Raw genomic sequence first — 19,468 nt, forward strand, 5'->3', positions numbered from 1 at the left:
GACGCTAGGCGTCCTACGCGTCAAGACGCTCTAAGGAATACGTAGCAGGACGCTCTTCAGACGAGTAAGCGCCCTATGCTTCAAGGCCTTCAGATAGAGGATCCCTTGCTCTCCTCTCTCGCAGTGGGCGTCGTCGAAGAAGAGGAAGGAGCTTGGTCTCGTCAAGATGTCCACTTCGCTTTCTACGAGGGGAGCGTTCAATAGAATCCATGACTTGATGAATTAAAGAAAAACTTTAACCAGATTTCGATGTCATAAAACGCCTCTTCTGCGTTCGGGACTGCGCTGCCGAAGGGGAACATTAGGGTCCTGCCTGCCGTAAGCCCAGTCTCTGACCAGGAATCCTGCCCCTTCCTCGATTTCGGTGGGAATCGGGAAGACTATATGCTCGAATTCCTGGATTACTTTGTCATGTAAGTGGGTTTCCCCCCATTAGCAAGATACTAATTGTTTTGTTAATAAATGTTTTGTCAAGTAAGTGGAGACCCCTCATTGACAAAAATGAAACTCTTTGTCTCGTAAATGGGTTAGTTCTCATTGATAAAGATCTTAATAACATTTTATCGTGGAAGCGGATAAGCTCTCATTGACAAGATTTGGAAGAGCTCTCATTCATTAGTCAGAGGCTCGTCCACGAAAAAGACTTGTAGACGACGTCCATGAAGTCTTAGGTCTAATAACATAAGAAGATTGAACTGTCCTTTTCGGTCCTCGTTTCTCACTTGAGGATCTCCTTCGAATAATATTAATTCGTTCTCTTGGCGAAGAGAACGAAGACTCGATTTCCATTCTCTCTCTTCCTCGTCGAGGAAAGAATGTAGTAGAGAATTAGCTGTCCAAGTGACTACAATACTAACGTATTTTATCTTTGCATTATATTACTACTGTATGGTTCAAGTCATATACGCATATCGTAGTTACCTCTACGATGGCAACCGAAAGGACTGTTATTCTAAGTGTATTTAATCACCAGCCTTCTGCTCGATAATAATAATAAACCTATTCCTGCGTAGAATAGAGTAGCTGGCAACTCAGGCAGAATAGTGCGAGAGCAGCGAGACGATGATTGAGGCTGCTGTCACTGTGGATGATGCAGTATATTTAATCGGTACTCCCCGCAACCTTCCAGGAGTTTCCGATTTACCATTTGGATATTTAAGGGTAGTGTTACGACAACACAAACTCAACTTCTGTATTTAGCGAATTCTGTTTCGCTTAAATATACCAACTTGAGAGTTTCTTTCTGTTCAAATAATAACAGACCTATTCCTTCGTAGAATAGAGTAGCTGGCAACTCAGGCATAATAGTGCGAGGAGGTGAACGTAAGCTGCTGTAACTGTACACCAACTCAGTACCAGGTAGCTCGCTGTTATGCGCGGTCGGTTACGTCTCTCTCTCCCGCGGGATCGACTGACTAACCGTATCTCTGCCCTACAATCGCGGACTTTAGCCTAGGATTGAGGGGAATTATAACATGCATTGAATAAACATTGCCTTCGTTTGCGAAACAATATTCAACAGAGATATCTCTTAGATCTTTCGGTGCTCTTTACCGTACTGTAACAGGATTCTATAAGTCTACCGCGGCATAGCACTATAATAATGCTCTCCTGCTTAGGCAAAGCGCAGCCTTATTAGGGAAGGAAGCATGCTCGGTAGGGGAAGGAATGAGTCTGCTGGGGACCATTTCCTCCCTGAAGAAGTTTGTTTCCCTGAATAGACTGCAATTCAGACCTGTACAGTTTTTTCCTACCGGAAAAATGAAATAATATCCAAGATCTAGAAACTATTCTGAACATCTCGCAATGCTTCAAGTATCACCTCAGGTGATAGCGAAAAAGTACCAGGCATCTGGAGAGGGTGTCAGATGTCCTGGCACATAATCTGAAAGAATTGTAAGCAATTCGGTCGTCCCTACATTTGTCCCAGGGGACCAGATCAACTCGGACAATACCACATCTCTCTCGTGTCTCAAGAAGTATCGAGAAACACTCGATCCCTGTTTGAGTTAATGAAAGAGAGCCTGTTATGACAACAGGCATGGAATGTAACGATCCTCAAGAGGTTCATTACAGGATTGCACAACGTCTGTATGAATCTTCTCGATCGACGGCAACAGATACTGACATCCGAGTAGAATCTTCGATTGGAAGTATATCGAGAGTTATTGAGACTTTAGGGAAGGCCTTTGATACATCTCTTCGCAATGTTTAGGACGAAGAAGCTTCCTCTACTCTGCTCCCTTATTCTCGATCTGGGAGCGGTAGCAATAGACGCCATCCTATAGTATTGAGCAGGGATGGATGTTTCGTCTTTTCCCCTATTTCAAACTCTTGGGAAATGTAATAAGATAATTCTTGGCATCAGAGGGAGCGAGAAGAACACTGATCGCCTCGTGGGCCTTCGAGAGGATGGGTTCACAGAGGTCACGTCCTTCCTAGAGTCGGTTTACTCTAACAGCTTCACTCCAAGAGTCTGACTGAGTTCAGACTGTCGAGAAGTTGACCGAAATGAGAGGTTTTTTTCAAGACTAATGGCAAATGTCATTGCCAAGGCAAAGGAGTGCTGCCTATCTTACATTATACCAATCGGAGTGGGCTGTTTCTGGAAGTGCAGGAAAAAATGGTGTTCTTACACCTCGACCTCTGTGAATTGCATTACCGTCTTCCCTTTCCGTCTGAAGAATGGGATAAGCTGTCAATCCCGACTATTAAAGAATACGGGAGTTTGTTGTTGACGGCCTTTGGGCTTAGAGATTTGGATCTGTCAAACAACAAAGCCCTTCACGATCTTTAAGGTCTGTGGAAGTCTCAAAACTGTCCAGATCGAAGATTCCGGCATGGAACTTAGACGTAGTCTGAAGTTCCCGATGTCGAAGCATTTCGATCCTCTCCTTTCTGTAAACTTAATGCACGTGACTAGAAAGGCTAATTTTCTAACAACTCTAGCTACGACAAAGAGGGTTAGGGAGGTTTTAAGCCATCATCAGACGTTTTGGCTTTAGAGAACATAATGCGGTGTGTTCTCTAAACCTTCCGTTCTTGCCTAAGAATGAAAACCCATCTAACCCTTTGCCCAGGAGCTTGGAAGTCAAGGGGATGGCATAAATTATTGGGCAGGAGCCAGAGAGAGTCCTGTGCCCTGTCTGGTCTCTCAAGTTTTATCTAGATAAAACTAAGAAAGTCAAGGTCCTTCGGACAATCTGCGGTGTTCCGTAAAAGACCAGGCTTGCCCATGTCAAAGAACACCCTGGCGTTATTGTTAAGGACTTCATTCAAAGAGGCTCATTACTCATGTTTGGACAAGGATTTGAAATCTTTTAAACTAAATGCTCACGAGGTGAGGGCGCGGCCTCGGAAGCATTTCAACAAAGCATGACACTCAGTAACATCCTGAGTGCCGCGTTTTAGTGAAGCAACTCTGTGTTCGCTTCACACTACCTGAGGGATGTGAAGACGACATATGAGAGCTGCTGCTCGCTAGGACCATACGTGTCCGCAGACAAAGTCTTGAAGGTAAGAAGTACCACTCATCCTATCCTGTAGAAAATGGTTAGGAAGAGATGTTAATTTTAGTTGTTGAGTCACCGCCAATGGCGGACTTCTCAATTCGTAAGCCTTAGTTAAAACACCCTAACTTTGGCTAGGTTGGTCAGGTGGTGATATAATTTACTTCTTAGCCCTCATGGTATGGTCATATGGTCTAGTCACATTGTGGTCACGCTCCCGTTGACAGATCATCTAGAACTCCCCAGCTTGCTGGAGACTCTAGTAAAGCAAAAGCCGACTTGGGTGACAATAATCACCAAGTCAGCTATGCTAACAGGTGGAACCAAGATGTCACTCATCTGCATGCAATTTGTTTCCCAAAATCCTTCTGTTCTGTCCCTTCCCACCTCCAAGGGTGGGATTCACCTATATATATATCTGGCAGGTAAGTGTCGTGAACAAAATGATATTGTCATGATACAATAAAGTTTGTTCATACTTACCTGGCAGATATAGTATATAATCAAGTACCCACCCACCTCCCCTCAGGGGACAGTGGCTTTAGAAAAATCTGAATAGAAGATGGGAATGGTTCCTGACACCCGCCTCCCAGCGGCGGCACTGCGTGTGCCGGGAGTTTTGAAATTCTGTCGGACTTCGGAGAATACAGCTATATATATATCTGCCAGGTAAGTATGAACAAACTTTATTGTATCATGACAATATCATTTTCAGATGAGTTACGACTCCTCTCTCATTTCGAAAAGGCCCAGAAGTCTGACTCTTGATCATGCAGATCCTATATTCCGATCAAGTTGTCAGAGGCAGGGCACTCCTCCTCGCTCTTACAACCAGGAGGAGTAGCCTGTGTGTGTAGAACCCCAGTCAGTTCTAGAGGCTCACTCATATTCTCCCCACCAATCAGTGAGTGTTCCTTATGTAAAGGACCGAGGGTTTGTATATCGTGTAGGAACAAATCACAATTTTTGGAAGTAAATTGTATTTTTCCTAACTATACAAACCTGAGGTCCTTTACATATATGCCCACCTCATGCCACCCCTCAATCTGAACCTGGGCCGAAAGGCAAAGTGGAGTGTTTATATCCAGGCAGGTTAGCCTACCCAACTGCCACACAGTAGTTACTGCCTAACCACCTTGTTCAAGAATTTAACGGCCGTAATTCCAGCTACGCCGAAAGTAATTCCTTATGTAAAGGACCTCAGGTTTGTATAGGTAGGAAAAATACAATTTACTTCCAAAAATTGTGATTTCTGGGCTCATTTCGTGTCGCTGCGCGAAATAATCCTTTAGTTCATTATTTCTTAGGTAAATGAGCTAACAAATACCAGAGAATAAACAAAATAAAGAAGAGGTCAGTATAACTGACTCGCTCACCCAAAATAAAAGAAGGGTGTCGGTATGGTAACTAGGGCGAGTGAGACCACTACCACGAACTTCTTGCCATTTAGAAATTTCCCACAACAAACTCCCTCAAAGAGAGAGCCGACCCACAGAGCGGGGCGGCAACTACTACTACTGCAACCCACGCCAAGCCGACTGCCGCGCCTCTGGTGGCCATCCTTTACGTTAGCAGTCCAAGAGACCCACGTGTTTCTTTTTGCTCTTGATTTTGTGCTGTGTTTGCGTGAATTATCGCTACCATGGAACATTCAGCTATTGCAGCGGCTAAGTTTAGTATTCCACAAGGTTTCGATTTAGTTTCGTTCCTTCCATGAGCCTGTATTTGCCGTTTTTTAGGTATAAATACAGGTTCCCGGTCTGGAGCATGGCGGCATTGTTCTGCCTCATGGCGGTTTGGTTCTCGGTCTCCCATACCTGGAACCTTTCCCTTATTTTTAACGTGCATCTCTAGTCCTTTTTATTATTATATTGTTAGGGGATTTAGCCTGCCTTGGTTTTAGGTCATGCATGCATGTCTCTCTACCTTACGTAGGCATTCAGTTTTTTCTTGTCCAGACCCTAGCCATCGCTCTTCGTATCGGCCCAGGCTTGAGCTTTTGAAGTGGTAGACTTTCTTTCGGGTTAGTCGTACACTCCTGGATATTTTTTCTCTTACTGTAATTTTATTTTCCCCTACTTTTGTTTTTTTGTATATTGTGTTTTGGTTAGCCTAGGGCGTCTGGTCTGTTCGCTTAGCCTAGGTATCAGTGGTCCCGTGGTCCTCTTTTACAGTTTGTTGCATCCTTATTGTCAGTTTTGTTGCATCACGTTTGTTGCATCTTTCTGATCAGTTTGGTTGCATTATCCTAGGCTACCGATTTAGTCGGTTGTGTTGTGTTATCGTACCGTGGTCACCTTGTGATCGCGGTAGCCAGACGCCCGTCCCACCCAGTCGCCTTCCCCCCCCCCCCCCCCCCCCCTGCTCTCCCCATAAGAGTAGGGGGGAGGAGGTTTGTCCTTGCTCGCTCCATCCCGGCCGACTCCCTCTCTCCTACGCGCGAGGGAGTAGGGAGTGTGGACAGACGCTTGGCTGGGAGTGACCTTGCTCTTCCCTGGTTTCGGTGGTGCCTTTCGCGTGACAGAGTTGGGGGTTGGCCTCCCCCCGCCTTTGTTGCTCCGGCGCTCCCGCTGTATGCTCGGGAACTGTTTTTCGCCCCTCCTCGCTTCCCCCTCCCCCGTACGACGGATCTCTGTTCTCTTTCCTGGAAGCCCCATCGATTACGGGGGGGAGGTACGGTAGCCCCGCCTGCCGGCGGAGTATATGCGTTTTCAGTTGGTCACTTTTTGCTTTCCACCGTTCCTTCTCTCCGGTGAGTGCCCTAGGCATTTCGCCGGCGGAGTCGGACAGCGCCGCGATTCGGAGTTGTTCTCCGGCTTTAGTTTAACTGTTTTATGCTTAAGTTAATTATAAGTTATTTATAAGTTACCTTAAGCTGGGTTCCTCCCCTGACCTTGGCGTTTTTCATTCTCTGGCCTACGCCGGAGTCTTTAATTTTATGCCTTTTAAGGTGATAGGGGAGGGGTTATGCCCGAAAATTTATCATTCTCCGGCATGCAACGGAGTACTAGAGTAGCCCTGTGAGTGTTATATCGATACTCATGATCCTTCCACTTACAGACTACCAACTGTGAGCACCCGGGGTGCAATGCTGTGCTCCAGGACCCCTGCGGACATGAGGTCTGCAGGTCTCATGGCCCGTGTTCAACTACTCACGGAAGTTTGCAGGTCTGGTTCCACGAGACGTGTAAGATCTGCTACGATCTCGTGAGTCAGTTTTTGGACGGGGTAAGTATTTTCCATCAGCATAGTCATAAGATATGAATTCTGAAATATATATTTTAAGCTTAAGTTTTCTCTAATATTATGGAATACAGTAAGTCCTCGGGTTACGCTGGTCTCGACTTACGATGTTTCGTGGTTACGAACGCGCCCCCATATATAAAAAATAATATTTTGCGTCGTTCCGTCTTACGCGGTTTAGCGTCGTAAGCAACGTAAACAAACGCGAACTAGTTCCAGGCGCCACGGCGGAAGAATACGCTTTGTGGGGGAGAGGACGGCGTCGCTTCGCTACGCTCAGTCCTCGCCCATACGCCATTTTGGTTGTTTACACTGCCTCCTCTCTCCCTCGTGTTGTATCGTTTTTGTAACTTTTTGCTCTTTGTTATGGCTCCCCAAGCGCAAGGCGGACTCTTCTGATGGTAGTGCATCGAAGAAAAGAAAGGGCCATCACCATGGAAATTAAAGTGGACATTATAAAGCGATCCGAGAAGGGAGAAACGCCAACAAACATTGGCCGCTCGCTTGGCCTTAGCCGTTCGACCGTTGCTACCATTATCAAAGATAAAGAGCGCATCGTTGAACATGTGAAAGGATCTGCTCCTATGAAAGCGACAGTGAAATAACTAAGCAGCGTAGTGGTCTAATAATTGAAATGGAAAGGTTATTGGTGCTTTGGTTGGAAGACCAAAATCAACGGCGTATCCCAGTCAGCCTTATGGTGATTCAGGAGAAGGCGAAAAGATTGTTTGAAGCGTTGAAAAAGAAAAGGGGGAGGGAAGTGAAAGTGAAGAGTTTGTGGCTAGTAGGGGTTGGTTATGCGATTTAAGGCTCGGGCCAATTACCATAACCTTAAATTGCAAGGTGAAGCTGCTAGTGGGGATGAGAAAGCTGCGAGTGAATTTCCTAAAGCGTTTGTCTGAGATAATTAAGGAGGGGGGGTTATTCTGCTCAGCAAGTGTTTAACGTAGACGAGACAGGTTTGTTTTGGAAGCGTATGCCTAACCGCACTTACATCGCCAAGGAGGAGAAGTCAGCACCCGGTCATAAAGCCAGCAAGGAGAGGCTAACTTTACTTCTTGGGGGTAATGCTGCTGGCGACTTCAAACTGAAGCCTTGTTGGTGTATCAGGCTGAAAATCCAAGGGCACTCAAGGGCATTTGGAAGGGTCAACTACCAGTAATTTGGAGTCCAACAAGAAGGCATGGGTGACACTTGCAGTGTTTGAGGACTGTTCGTAAAACCATTTGTTCCAAGTGTGGAGCGGTATTGCGCCTCCAAGGGTATCCCCTTTAAGGTGTTGCTAGTGCTGGACAATGCCCCCTGGACACCCTGCCCAGCTGGGAGACTTCAACCCTAATGTCAAGGTGGTTTACCTTCCACCTAATACCACAGCCCTTTTACAGCCTATGGACCAAGGAGTGATTGCTTCGTTCAAGGCCTACTACCTACGAAGGACAATTGCTATGGCTTTACAGGCAACTGAAACCAAGAAGGACTTGACTCTGAAGGACTTTTGGAAATCCTACAACATCCTTGATGCTGTAAAGAACATTGCTAATTCCTGGGAGGAGGTTAAGCAAACAACATGAATGGTGTCTGGAAGAAAATTTGTCCTCAATTTGTGAATGATTTCCATGGGTTTGAGGACACCGTTCAGCTAGTTGTCAAGAACGTTGTTGCCCTGAGTAAGGAAATCAATTTGGAGATGGAGGTTGATGATGTTACAGAGCTGCTGGAGTCTCATGGCGAGGAGTTATCTGCTGAGGACCTGATACAACTGGAGAAGCAGATAATAGAGGAAGAAGAAGAAGCACCCACCCCAGAGCCTAAGGCCTTTCACAAGGCAGGACTTGATAAGAGGTTTTGCAGAGTTGCAGCAAGCTTTGTCAACTTTTGAGGCTCAGGATCCCAACTTGGACAGGTTCACTAGGGTTCCAGAGGCGTCATGGATTTGATGCAGTGTTACAAGGAGATCTTGGATGAAAAGAGGTCGCTCTCTGTTCAGACTAACCTGGAGCAGTATTTTAGAAGGTAGAGAGGCCCTGCAGGAGATCCTGTACCCTCTACCTCAGCTGCCTCTGCTAATCCAGCACCTTCTGAATGTTCTGCTAACCCAGACTCACTGCCCCAGTATCTCCAGCACTTCTGTAGGTTCTGCTCACCTAAAGACTCACCTGCCCCAACATCTCACTAAGTATTTTCTGCCTCACCTCAAGATCACCTGCCTCAGCATCTCCAGTACTAGTATGTTCTGCCTCACCTCCAAGAATCATCTGCCTCAGCATCTCCAGCAACTTCTGGAGGTTCTTTTCTCTTCACTAACCTCCCCCAGTCTCTCCAGCACCGCAGCTTCCTCTCCAGTGTGCAAGCCAATCAAACTAATAAAGGTAAGGAATTGTTCTCTCGTTGTTATTGATAGGTATTTACATTAAATCATGTGGTATTTTTCAATGTTCCGACTTACGCTGAAATTCGTGTTACGATGCATCGTAAGAACGGATCAACGTCGTAACTCGAGGACCCCCTGTATATGCTGATATTGTCTAGACTTAAGCTTATTTTATTCTAAGGTTGAATCTCAACTTTAGCCTAAAATCTAATAGACACCCTCTCTTCCAGGCTGCCGTGGTCAGAGAGACTGCTCTTGCAACCTTGAGAGCTTGGGTCGGCGGCTTCGGGAAGAACGCCGCCAAGGGACAGCCCTACATCCTAGAGAAGAGGATGGCTGTCCTGCTGTTTCCCTGCGGCAAGTCGACGGGGTACGTCGACCCGACGGAGGCAGCCTCGACGATGACGGCGATCCAACGGCAGGTCGCCCAATGTATGAAGGAACCAGGCCAGGATATTTCGGCGGAGGTCGCCACTTTGGATTTGAATGTAGAGCCTATGGTAGGCGTAGATGATTTGTTGGTCGATGTAGGTACGTTGGACGCTCAAGGGGTTTCCTTGGGCGCCACTGGATCTTCTTCTCCTGCTACTTCTGCTGCTTCCTTCCAGGGCTTTACGGGAGCGGAGCTCTCGTATGGTACGCCCGGCGCTTCTGTGGTTCCCAAAGTGAAGGGTCACAGAGCGCAGAAAACTTTGACTAAGACGTCCTCGTCTAAAAAGACTTCTTCGGCGTCTTCCTCTCGTAAGTCTTCGGCTTCTAATCCCGGAGCAGAGAAGGGGAAGACATCTGCTTCAGGCTCTAGAGCCTCGAAGAGTAAGTCCTCCAAGGAGAGATCCCGTACTTCGGCGGAGTCAGTGGTCTCTCCTTCCCCTACGGTACCTCTGGTGAGTTACCCGTCTACTTCGACATCAGTTCCTAGCTTTGATCCCAATGCTTTCTCCGCCGGGATGATGCAACAGATGGGAGACTTAGTAGGGTCCCTGAGGACGAGTATGGAGCAGATGTTCTCTCAGTTGTCAGACAGGATTGCCACACAGGAAAATCTCATGTCTGGCTTCAACCAGGCTCCTCAAGCTGCCTCTCTGGCACCTGGCGCAGGCCTACTCCAGCTTCCTCCTCATGATTCTCTTCCTCCATTCTCCATGAACAATCCCTGGAGAGTAGCTTCCTACGCTCCTTTCCAGGACGGGTTCATTTCTATCCCGGAGTGTGGTACTCGAAGAATCGAAGACTTCGAGTTTTACCCGGAGAATCTTCAACCTCCGTTCATTGGCTACACCAGGCTGACGGAGGCTGCTATGAATAGGGAGGATAAGGTTCCTAAGGAGACAGTGCTGTACTCCAGGGACCAGGCTCAGAGGGAATGGCTCCGGTGTTTGGATGAAATGGACTGTTCCAACACCAGAATCCAGGCATTCAAGAGTCCTTTCACCATCTTTACGATGGAGGAAGAGACTCCTCTTTCTTTCCTGACCAAGATCGCCAGCGTTTCCATCCCGGCTGGCTTAAAGGGAGAGCCCTTGCCACAGTTGAGGGAGGCGGACCCCACATCACCCTTACTTCCTTCGCTTGGGGATTTGTGGGAAGACCTACCGAACACCTTTTCGGTAGGCAAACTTAAGCCGGACTGTGCGATGGACCAGTTCGGCGAGAAGCTTCCGAGACTCCCCGATAGCCTCATTCAGTCCGAGTTTGAGGCTAGAACTAGGCTGGCCAGGTCTCTTAACACCATGGCGATGACGGAAGTAGCGGCCCTATCATATGCTTCGGAGCCGCTATTCAAGCTTTTGACCAAATCACAGACTTGTACAGTCCAATCGGACTTGTACGAGTTTGTGGTTGCTAGGGTCAACTGCCGGAAGCATGTCCTTCAGGAAGCAACTATTCGGCATGAGCCAAATAAGTTGCTCTCCTCCAACATTTTGGGGGCAGACCTCTTCCCAGAAGCTATGGTAAAGGAGGTTCAGAACGAGGCCACGAGGCTCAATCAGAGCCTCAAAGACCGTTGGGGCCTCTCTGCCAAAAGACGTCAAGACCCTTCGTCAACAGGCAAGAAGCTAAAGAAGGCCAAAAGGTTTCAGCCTTACCAAAAGAAGCCTCAGCACTTCAGTCAGGCTGTGTCTGCGGTGCCAGTTGTTCAGCCAGGACAGCCTTCCACTTCGAAAACTCAGGCTCAGCCTATCTACCTGATTTCCCCACAATCTCAACCTTCCACGTCCAATGCTGTCTCCCCGGCATTTAACCAGGTGTTCGAAGGCCAGGCCTTTCAACACTTCGACCGGTTCGCCAGGGGAAGTAGAGCTAGAGGAGCCTTTCGCCAGAGAGGATCAGGAAGGTTGCTCAACAGGGGAAAGCACTTCCGTGGAGGCCGCGGAGGTCACTCGGCTCAACAGCAGTGAGATCTCCAAGGTAGGAGGGAGACTGTTTCTCTTCCGGCATTGGTGGGAATTCAGCAAGTGGGCACAAAGTATTGTGTCGAAAGGCCTGGGTTGGAGTTGGATCGGAGGCCCCCCTCCACCCAGACCATTCCTTCAACTTCCATCGAAGGAATTGACAGAGTATGCAGAGGAACTCCTTCAGAAAGGAGCAATAGCGAGAGTCAAGCGATTAAAGTTTCAAGGTCGCTTATTCAGCGTGCCAAAGAAAGGCTCATTAAAAAGAAGGGTAATCTTAGACTTGTCCCAGTTAAACTTAGCCATTCGCTGCGACAAGTTCAAAATGCTGACTATCTCGCAGGTGCGGACCTTACTTCCCCGTGGGGCCGTCACCACCTCTATCGATCTTACAGACGCATACTATCATATCCCTATTGCAAGACACTTTCGCCCTTACCTAGGCTTCAAGCTGGGAGACCAAGCGTTCTCGTTCAAGGTAGTTCCCTTCGGTCTGAACGTAGCCCCCAGGGTATTCACGAAGTTAGCGGAAGTAGTGGTTCAACAACTAAGGTCTCAAGGGATAATGGTAGTAGCGTATCTCGACGACTGGTTGATTTGGGCACCAACAGTCGAGGAATGCCGCAAAGCCACAAAGAAAGTCATTCAGTTCCTGGAATATCTGGGGTTCCAGATAAACAGGACAAAGTCAAGACTCACTCCGGAGTCCCGTTTTCAATGGCTGGGCATTCAATGGAATTTATCCTCTCACACACTGTCAATTCCGGTAGCCAAAAGGAAGGAAATAGCGAAGTCAGTGAAGCAATTTCTAAGGTACAAATATGCTTCAAGGAGAAACCAGGAAAGAATCCTAGGTTCCCTTCAGTTTGCCTCAGTGACAAACATCTTGATGAAAGCCAAACTGAAAGACTTAACCAGGATCTGGCGCTCAAGAGCAAATGTCAGATCCAGAGACAAGTTGTCAGCAATACCGCAAATTCTCCGAAATCGTCTGCGTCCTTGGACAAAGATGAAGAATCTGTCCATGTCAGTGCCTCTTCAATTCCCTCCTCCGGGAATCACTATCCACACAGACGCTTCATTAAGCAGCTGGGGAGGATATTCTCAATTCAAGAAAGTTCAAGGAACTTGGTCACCCCAATTCCGCCAGCTCCACATAAATGTATTGGAAGCAATGGCAGTGTTCCTAACTCTGAAGAGGCTCCTTCCACCAAAGAACTCTCATGTAAAGTTAGTTCTGGACAGCGCAGTAGTAGTTCACTGCATAAACAGGGGAGGCTCCAAGTCAAGACACCTGAATCATGTCATGGTAGCCATCTTTTCCCTGGCGGACAAGTTCAGTTGGCACCTCTCCTCCACCCATCTGGCCGGAGTGAGGAATGTTATAGCAGATGCTCTATCCTGGTCAGTCCCACTGGAGTCAGAATGGTCGCTGGACAACAGTTTGTTCCAATGGACACACCGGAGGGTACCAGGTCTACAAGTAGATCTGTTTGCCTCTCAAGCGAACCACAAACTTCCTTGTTATGTGGCTCCCAACCTGGACCCTCTGGCCTATGCCACAGACGCTCTATCCATAGACTGGAACAACTGGAAAAAGATTTACATCTTTCCTCCGGTGAATCTTCTCCTGAAAGTTCTGAGCAAACTCAGGACTTTCAATGGTCAGGTAGCTCTAGTAGCACCGGACTGGCCGAAGAGCAATTGGTACCCCCTGCTGCTGGAATTGGGTCTTCGTCCCCTTCGGATTCCCAATCCCAGACTCTCCCAGTCGGTACAAATGAAGACTGTTCGCTTCCTCAGGAATTCTCAAAGCCCTAACTTTATGGACTTCATGAAGTTTGCGGCCAAGAGGGATGCAAATATAGATCCACAAAATATCCTCTTCTTAGAATCAGATAAAAGGGATTCAACTTTGAGGCAGTATGACGCTGCAGTTAAAAAGTTGGCATCTTTCTTGAGAGAATCGGACATTAAAATCATGACAGTCAACTTAGCTATATCCTTTTTCAGATCCTTATTTGAAAAAGGGTTCGCAGCTAGCACTATTACGACAAACAAGTCAGCCTTGAAGAAAATCTTTCAGTTGGGTTTTAATATAGACTTAACAGACTCCTACTTTTCGTCTATTCCCAAGACTTGTGCTAGACTTAGACCTTCCGTAAGGCCTACTTCAGTGTCATGGTTTCTGAATGATGTTCTAAAACTGGCTTCAGATACAGATAATACGACATGTTCATTCATAATGCTCTTAAGAAAAACATTATTTTTATTAAGCTTGGCTTCAGGAGCTAGAATTTCAGAACTGTCGGCGCTATCCAGAGATTCGGGTCATGTAGAATTTCTCCCCTCAGGAGAAGTTCTGCTTTCTCCGGATCGCAGCTTTTTAGCAAAAAATGAGGATCCTTTGTTGAGGTGGGAACCATGGAAAGTCATTCCCCTTCCCCAAGACCTTTCTCTTTGTCCGGTGATGACCTTACGAGCCTTTCTGTCTAGGACATCCTCCTCCTCTTCGGGTCCCCTCTTTAGGAGAGAAAAAGGTGGTACCTTATCAATTAAAGGTATAAGGCAACAGATCCTATACTTTATTAAACAAGCTAACCCTGAATCTTTCCCTAAGGCACACGATGTCAGGGCAGTGGCCACCTCAATTAATTATTTTCAGCATATGAACTTTGATGATTTGAAAAAATATACTGGATGGAAAACGCCGACAGTATTTAAGCGTCACTACTTGAAGTCTTTGGGATCTCTGAAATTTTCAGCAGTGGCAACAGGTAACATAGTTTCCCCTGACTCTGCCCAGTAGTATAATTGAAGATCCAGATCTCCTTTCTACCTACCTTACCTAACATTTGTCTAGCCTACCATATTGCTCTACACTTCGTCTCGAGTCTTAGCTGCTGTCATGATTGCTTGGTGGTGTGCCCCTTATTTTTATGCTAGGGTCACCCACAAATGTTTGTATATATTATCATTATGAGTGTGGTCCCCTTATTTTTATGCTAGGGTTCCACACTCCCATTTATCAATGGTTTGTTGCCTTATGGCTTTGTATTTATGAATTCATTAAGTGTGTTGTTTATGTATTTTCCCACACACATGTTAATTTACATATTCATACTTGTAACTTGTTTAAATACTTTTGTAAATATTTATAGCTGTAAGTTACATTTATTTTGTTATCCCTTACTCAGAAATTGTCTGAAGATTCTGTATGGATATTCCAGTTTTGTTTCAATTATAATATTTTAGTTAAGTTTTTAGTTTTATTGAGACCCTCTGTACTTTTCAATCTTGTGCTAATTCTCTGGTATTATTTCGCGCAGCGACACGAACTGAGCCCAGAAAAAGGATTTTGACGTAGGAAAAATCTATTTCTGGGCGATTGGTTCGTGTCGCCCAGCGAAATCCCACCTCTTCCCAACCCTTCGCCCAAGATTGATTGCTAACTTCAGGATGGCCACCAGAGGCGCGGCAGTCGGCTTGGCGTGGGTTGCAGTAGTAGTAGTTGCCGCCCCCGCTCTGTGGGTCGGCTCTCTCTTTGAGGGAGTTTGTTGTGGGAAATTTCTAAATGGCAAGAAGTTTGTGGTAGTGGTCTCACTCGCCCTAGTTACCATACCGACACCCTTCTTTTATTTTGGGTGAGCGAGTCAGTTATACTGACCTCTTCTTTATTTTGCTTATTCTCTGGTATTTGTTAGCTCATTTACCTAAGAAATAATGAACTAAAGGATTATTTCGCTGGGCGACACGAACCAATCGCCCAGAAATAGATTTTTCCTACGTCAAAATCCTTTTTTTAATGATCAATGACCCTGAACCATTTTGTGAGGATTGTCTTGTTCCCCTCACTGTAAAATATTTAATAGTAGAATGTCCCAGCTTAATGTCAGTAAGGAACCGTCATTTCAACACAGTTGGAAGAACGGATTTTAAACTGGATGCCATTATAGGAAGAGATTTTAATGAGGATAACTTTTTTAGTTACCTTCAAGAATCAGATCTTCTTGAAAAAATTTAGGTTAGTTTGGTCATGATGTTTGAGTTTGTGTATATGTGTTAGTATGTGTTAGTGTATATCATTTGCTTTTAAATCTTTTACTTCGTTAAATTTTTATGTACATAAAGTTTACCTCCAGTTGATATAATATTTATTACCATATATAAAGTTTTAGACTTTTAATATCTGTTTATTTCACAGAATTGTGTAGAATTTAGAAGTATGCGTGGTGCCTGTGTTGCTTGCACTCTTGTTTACAATTAATTTGAATAGGTTTGTAGGTGGATGGGTATTTTGTTTGTTTTTGGGTTCTCTGTAGTTCTCCGACAGATTTTTATATAAACATATAGCTTTTTAAGCAACTTTTCCTTTGTAATTCCTTTTAATGATACAGCGTCAATAACCTCTTTGTTGTGATGCCAGTAAGAACTAATAAATCAATCAATCTCCTCATGGGAGACTTAAGTGGCAGACATCCTTTTTGGGGAGACGTGACATCAGATCAAAAAGGGAATATTATAACTTCCATAATAGAAAATGAAGATTAAGGACTTTTAAACACTGGAAAACCCACTCATTGTCATATCCATACAGGTACAGTCTCATACTTAGACTTTACAGTTTCTAGTTCTAATTGCACAATGGATTTCAGATGGAAGACGAATGATGACTGGCAAAGCAGTGACCATGCTCCCATAATGATAAATGCAAATGATGACCCACCAGTTCAAAGATCTCTGCGGTGGAATATTGTAAAAGCAGATTGGAACAAATTTAAAGAGATAAGCAAAATAGAAAGTGATGCAAATGGCTTCCCAAAATCAGATGATGCAGTCAATTTATTAAATTGGACATTCTATATATAGCAGTAGATATACGTTCTATACCAAAAACTACAGGTCTTTTCAGGCGATCCCAGTCCTGTGGTGGTCTGAAGAGCTCACACTGTTACACCAAGTCACAAGAACATCACTAATGCATTACCGTAGACACCAAACCATAGCAAATATGATAATACATAAACAGAATAGGGCTCATTTTCCAAAGGCACTGAAAACTGCCAGAAGGCAGTCATGGGCATCATTTGTATCCTCCATTAACTGCCAAACACCTATCTGCAGTATATGGAAGAAAATAAAAAAAGATTGCCAGGAAATTTACACCCGATCCTCTCCTAGTACCCAAAGTTAATAACAACCTCATTGCCAACGCAAAAGATGTAAATGAAAACTCGCCAATCATTTTGCTCAAGTTTAAAAAAATCTGATAGTTCCCCTGGATATCATTATAGAAGAAGAGAAGAACAACTGCTATTAGACTTTTCCAGGATAGGGTTGAACCATATAATATACCCTTTACAGAAAGGGAATTTGATGCTGCCCTAGCCAGCAGCAATAACACTGCCCCTGGTCTAGATGAGATTCCCTATGAAATGTGTAGGCATATTTCAAAAAATACAAAACTCTATAGTAAGTATAATTAATAGATTATGGCATGAAAGTAGCTACCCAACCATATGGGAATTGGCTTTTGTTTTACCTCTTGGCCTTCAGATATAATCTTTCGTTGGCTTCTATTTTCCAATTCACATACTGGAAATGTAAGTTAGTCTTTGCAAATCATATCTCAAAGAAAATGAGGGGGTAAGCACGCCATCAATTATGAGGTGCCTAACTAGTACCAAAAGAATGGTGACTGAGGAAATCAGTCCTGCATCATGGACAAGACCTTTTGATGACTCAGAAAATTGGTCCCTTGAAGCAAAAGGGTTGAGTGATTACAGTGGAGTATAATTAAAAGAAGAGGTTTGTGTTAATGAAGCTCACAGTGACTTATATCAGGTTATCATGTCAACTTGATCATGAATTGTGTAAGGTTTGTTATTTCTAGGATAGTACTTACTGTAGTACATTTCAGTTATATCTGAGTTTTAGTGTGTAGACAAAATCACTTCTGTTTTTAAAATGTTGCTATGAAATTTGTTTATTAGCTCATTTCTATACTTACAGGTTGGCTGTGAAATCCTAATTTAGCAAGATGTTTGGGTTCATGAAGAAAGATAAGGACAAAGAGGAGGATAAGAAGAAAAAGAAAGATAAAAAGGACCGAAAAGAATCAAAGCGCTCTAAAGACAGAGCCACTCTAACATTAGATGAGCTCAAGAGACTTGATGAGGCTCGTCGCAGCCTTATTGGTAAGGGCCGCAAGAAAAAGGAAGACAAGCTTCCAAGTGGTATTACTGCAGATTATATGGAACAGTTCAGGTCTGGTTTGGGGAATGACCAGTCAGAAGTTGACTTGACATCAGCTGGCACTTTCCAGGAATTAAGGGAGCGCTATGAAGCAATGGCGTCTGCTTCAAGTCTTCATAGTGATTCAAGCAGTGATGGGGTATCACTACGTTCTGGTTCAGGGTTACCTCCAAGGCCACCAAAGCGGGGAATTTTAAAAGGACGAGATAATCTGGAGGGTATTGAGTATCAGGGTGTTAAAGGGGATATTGATGATGAATCCAATCTTATTGAAAATACTTTGCAGAATGAACTAATTATGTATGAGAATCTTATACATGAATGTGGATTAACTGAAGCTCAAAGGTTGTCAATAACGTCTTTGACAAGTCCTAGACGAGTATCAAATGGTTCTGCTCCTCTCAGTCCACCACAACGTGTTACAAGCCCTGTGCCATTACCACAGCCTAAATTAGTAGTGGAATCCAGTCCAACTGGTGGCTTGGATGTTACTACTCCCCCAGCTACTCCAACAAGCCCAGTACCTGTTGGTGAGAGTGTTGGCCTTCACCGTACTAAAACATTTGCAGCTGATTTGCGACTCCCTGCTCTAGTACCTGCTCAACCTCCTGCACCTCGAAGCCTTACCATTCCCCGCTCACCTGCTGGGGACTTTGGCTTTTCACTGAGAAGAGCCCAAGTTGTTGAACGCGGGCCAGATAACACTGAAGCAAGACGTACAATAGTTTTTGCTGAGCCTGGTGCTGTGGGTAGGGCAAATTTGACAGGGCTCTTGCCAGGTGATAGACTTTTGCAAGTGAATGGTATAAGTGTTGAAAATAAAATAAGAGATGAAATTATTGAGTTAATCAAAGCATCACCAGATTGTGTCACTTTGGTGGTAAGTACAGAACTTTTTTTTTTTACTGATGACTTTTTTGTGAAGATATTGGAGGTTGTCTTGTAAGGAAATTCTTGTGGTTATTTGTTAATATGGAAATGACTGCAAATGGAATTTTTAAGCCAGGCATTAATTAAAAAAGTAACAACTATCAACTTGACTCTGGCACTTACTGGAGTTGCTGAAATCTTGTGTATTTTAAAGCTATTTATAGAAAGTTTTTGCAGTAATAACTATCAGCAGTGTAATCATCTTCATAGTTTTATGGAATATGTAATGTTCATATTTCACATACATTTTGTCTAAAGTAATACCAGGTGGGATATGTTTATTGAATAGCAAGTACTACTAACCTCATGGCTGAAATTCCATTTATGGTTTTTCCTCAACAATTGGCCTTTCTTTAATTGTGTCATGCTAAGAAGTTAGTGTCTGCGCAGAGATTTGTTCCTAAACAAATATAAACCTTCATTCTTTATGTAGGAGATTGCATCAAGGCTTAACCTGATGAAATTGTATATGAAATGATCAAGAATGCCTCAAAGGAAACTTAAGGAGAGTGATTACCCTAGTGTTTGGGAAATAGCGACAGTTTTACCCTTTGTCAAGCCTGGGAAAGATTCATCTGTCCCTACAAGCTATAGACCAATAGCCTTTAACAACTTGTTTATGTAAACTTATGGAAAAAATGGTAAATTTTAGGTCGGTATGGTTTTTAGAATCAAAGAAGATTATATCATCATCTCAGTGTGGCTTTCGCCAAATACAATCTTGCACAGATGTATTGATACATTTGGAGAATGCAATTTGTCAGGCA

At 44.5% G+C, this 19,468-nt stretch overlaps 1 protein-coding gene across 6 annotated transcripts in view; it reads left to right on the forward strand.

The window, feature by feature from the left end:
* The window catches only part of LOC135223644 (unconventional myosin-XVIIIa-like), a 1,035,943-nt gene that overhangs the window by 115,531 nt on the left and 900,944 nt on the right, over nt 1-19,468 (forward strand). For all 6 annotated transcript variants that reach the window (XM_064262281.1, XM_064262286.1, XM_064262283.1 and 3 more), the window contains one exon: nt 17,529-18,651. In XM_064262281.1, coding sequence (XP_064118351.1) covers nt 17,557-18,651 — 1,095 coding nt within the window. In that variant the 5' untranslated portion in view covers nt 17,529-17,556. The remainder of the gene's footprint in view (nt 1-17,528; nt 18,652-19,468) is intronic.

Source organism: Macrobrachium nipponense, chromosome 10, assembly GCF_015104395.2.
Source record: "Macrobrachium nipponense isolate FS-2020 chromosome 10, ASM1510439v2, whole genome shotgun sequence".
Taxonomy (NCBI): domain Eukaryota; kingdom Metazoa; phylum Arthropoda; class Malacostraca; order Decapoda; family Palaemonidae; genus Macrobrachium; species Macrobrachium nipponense.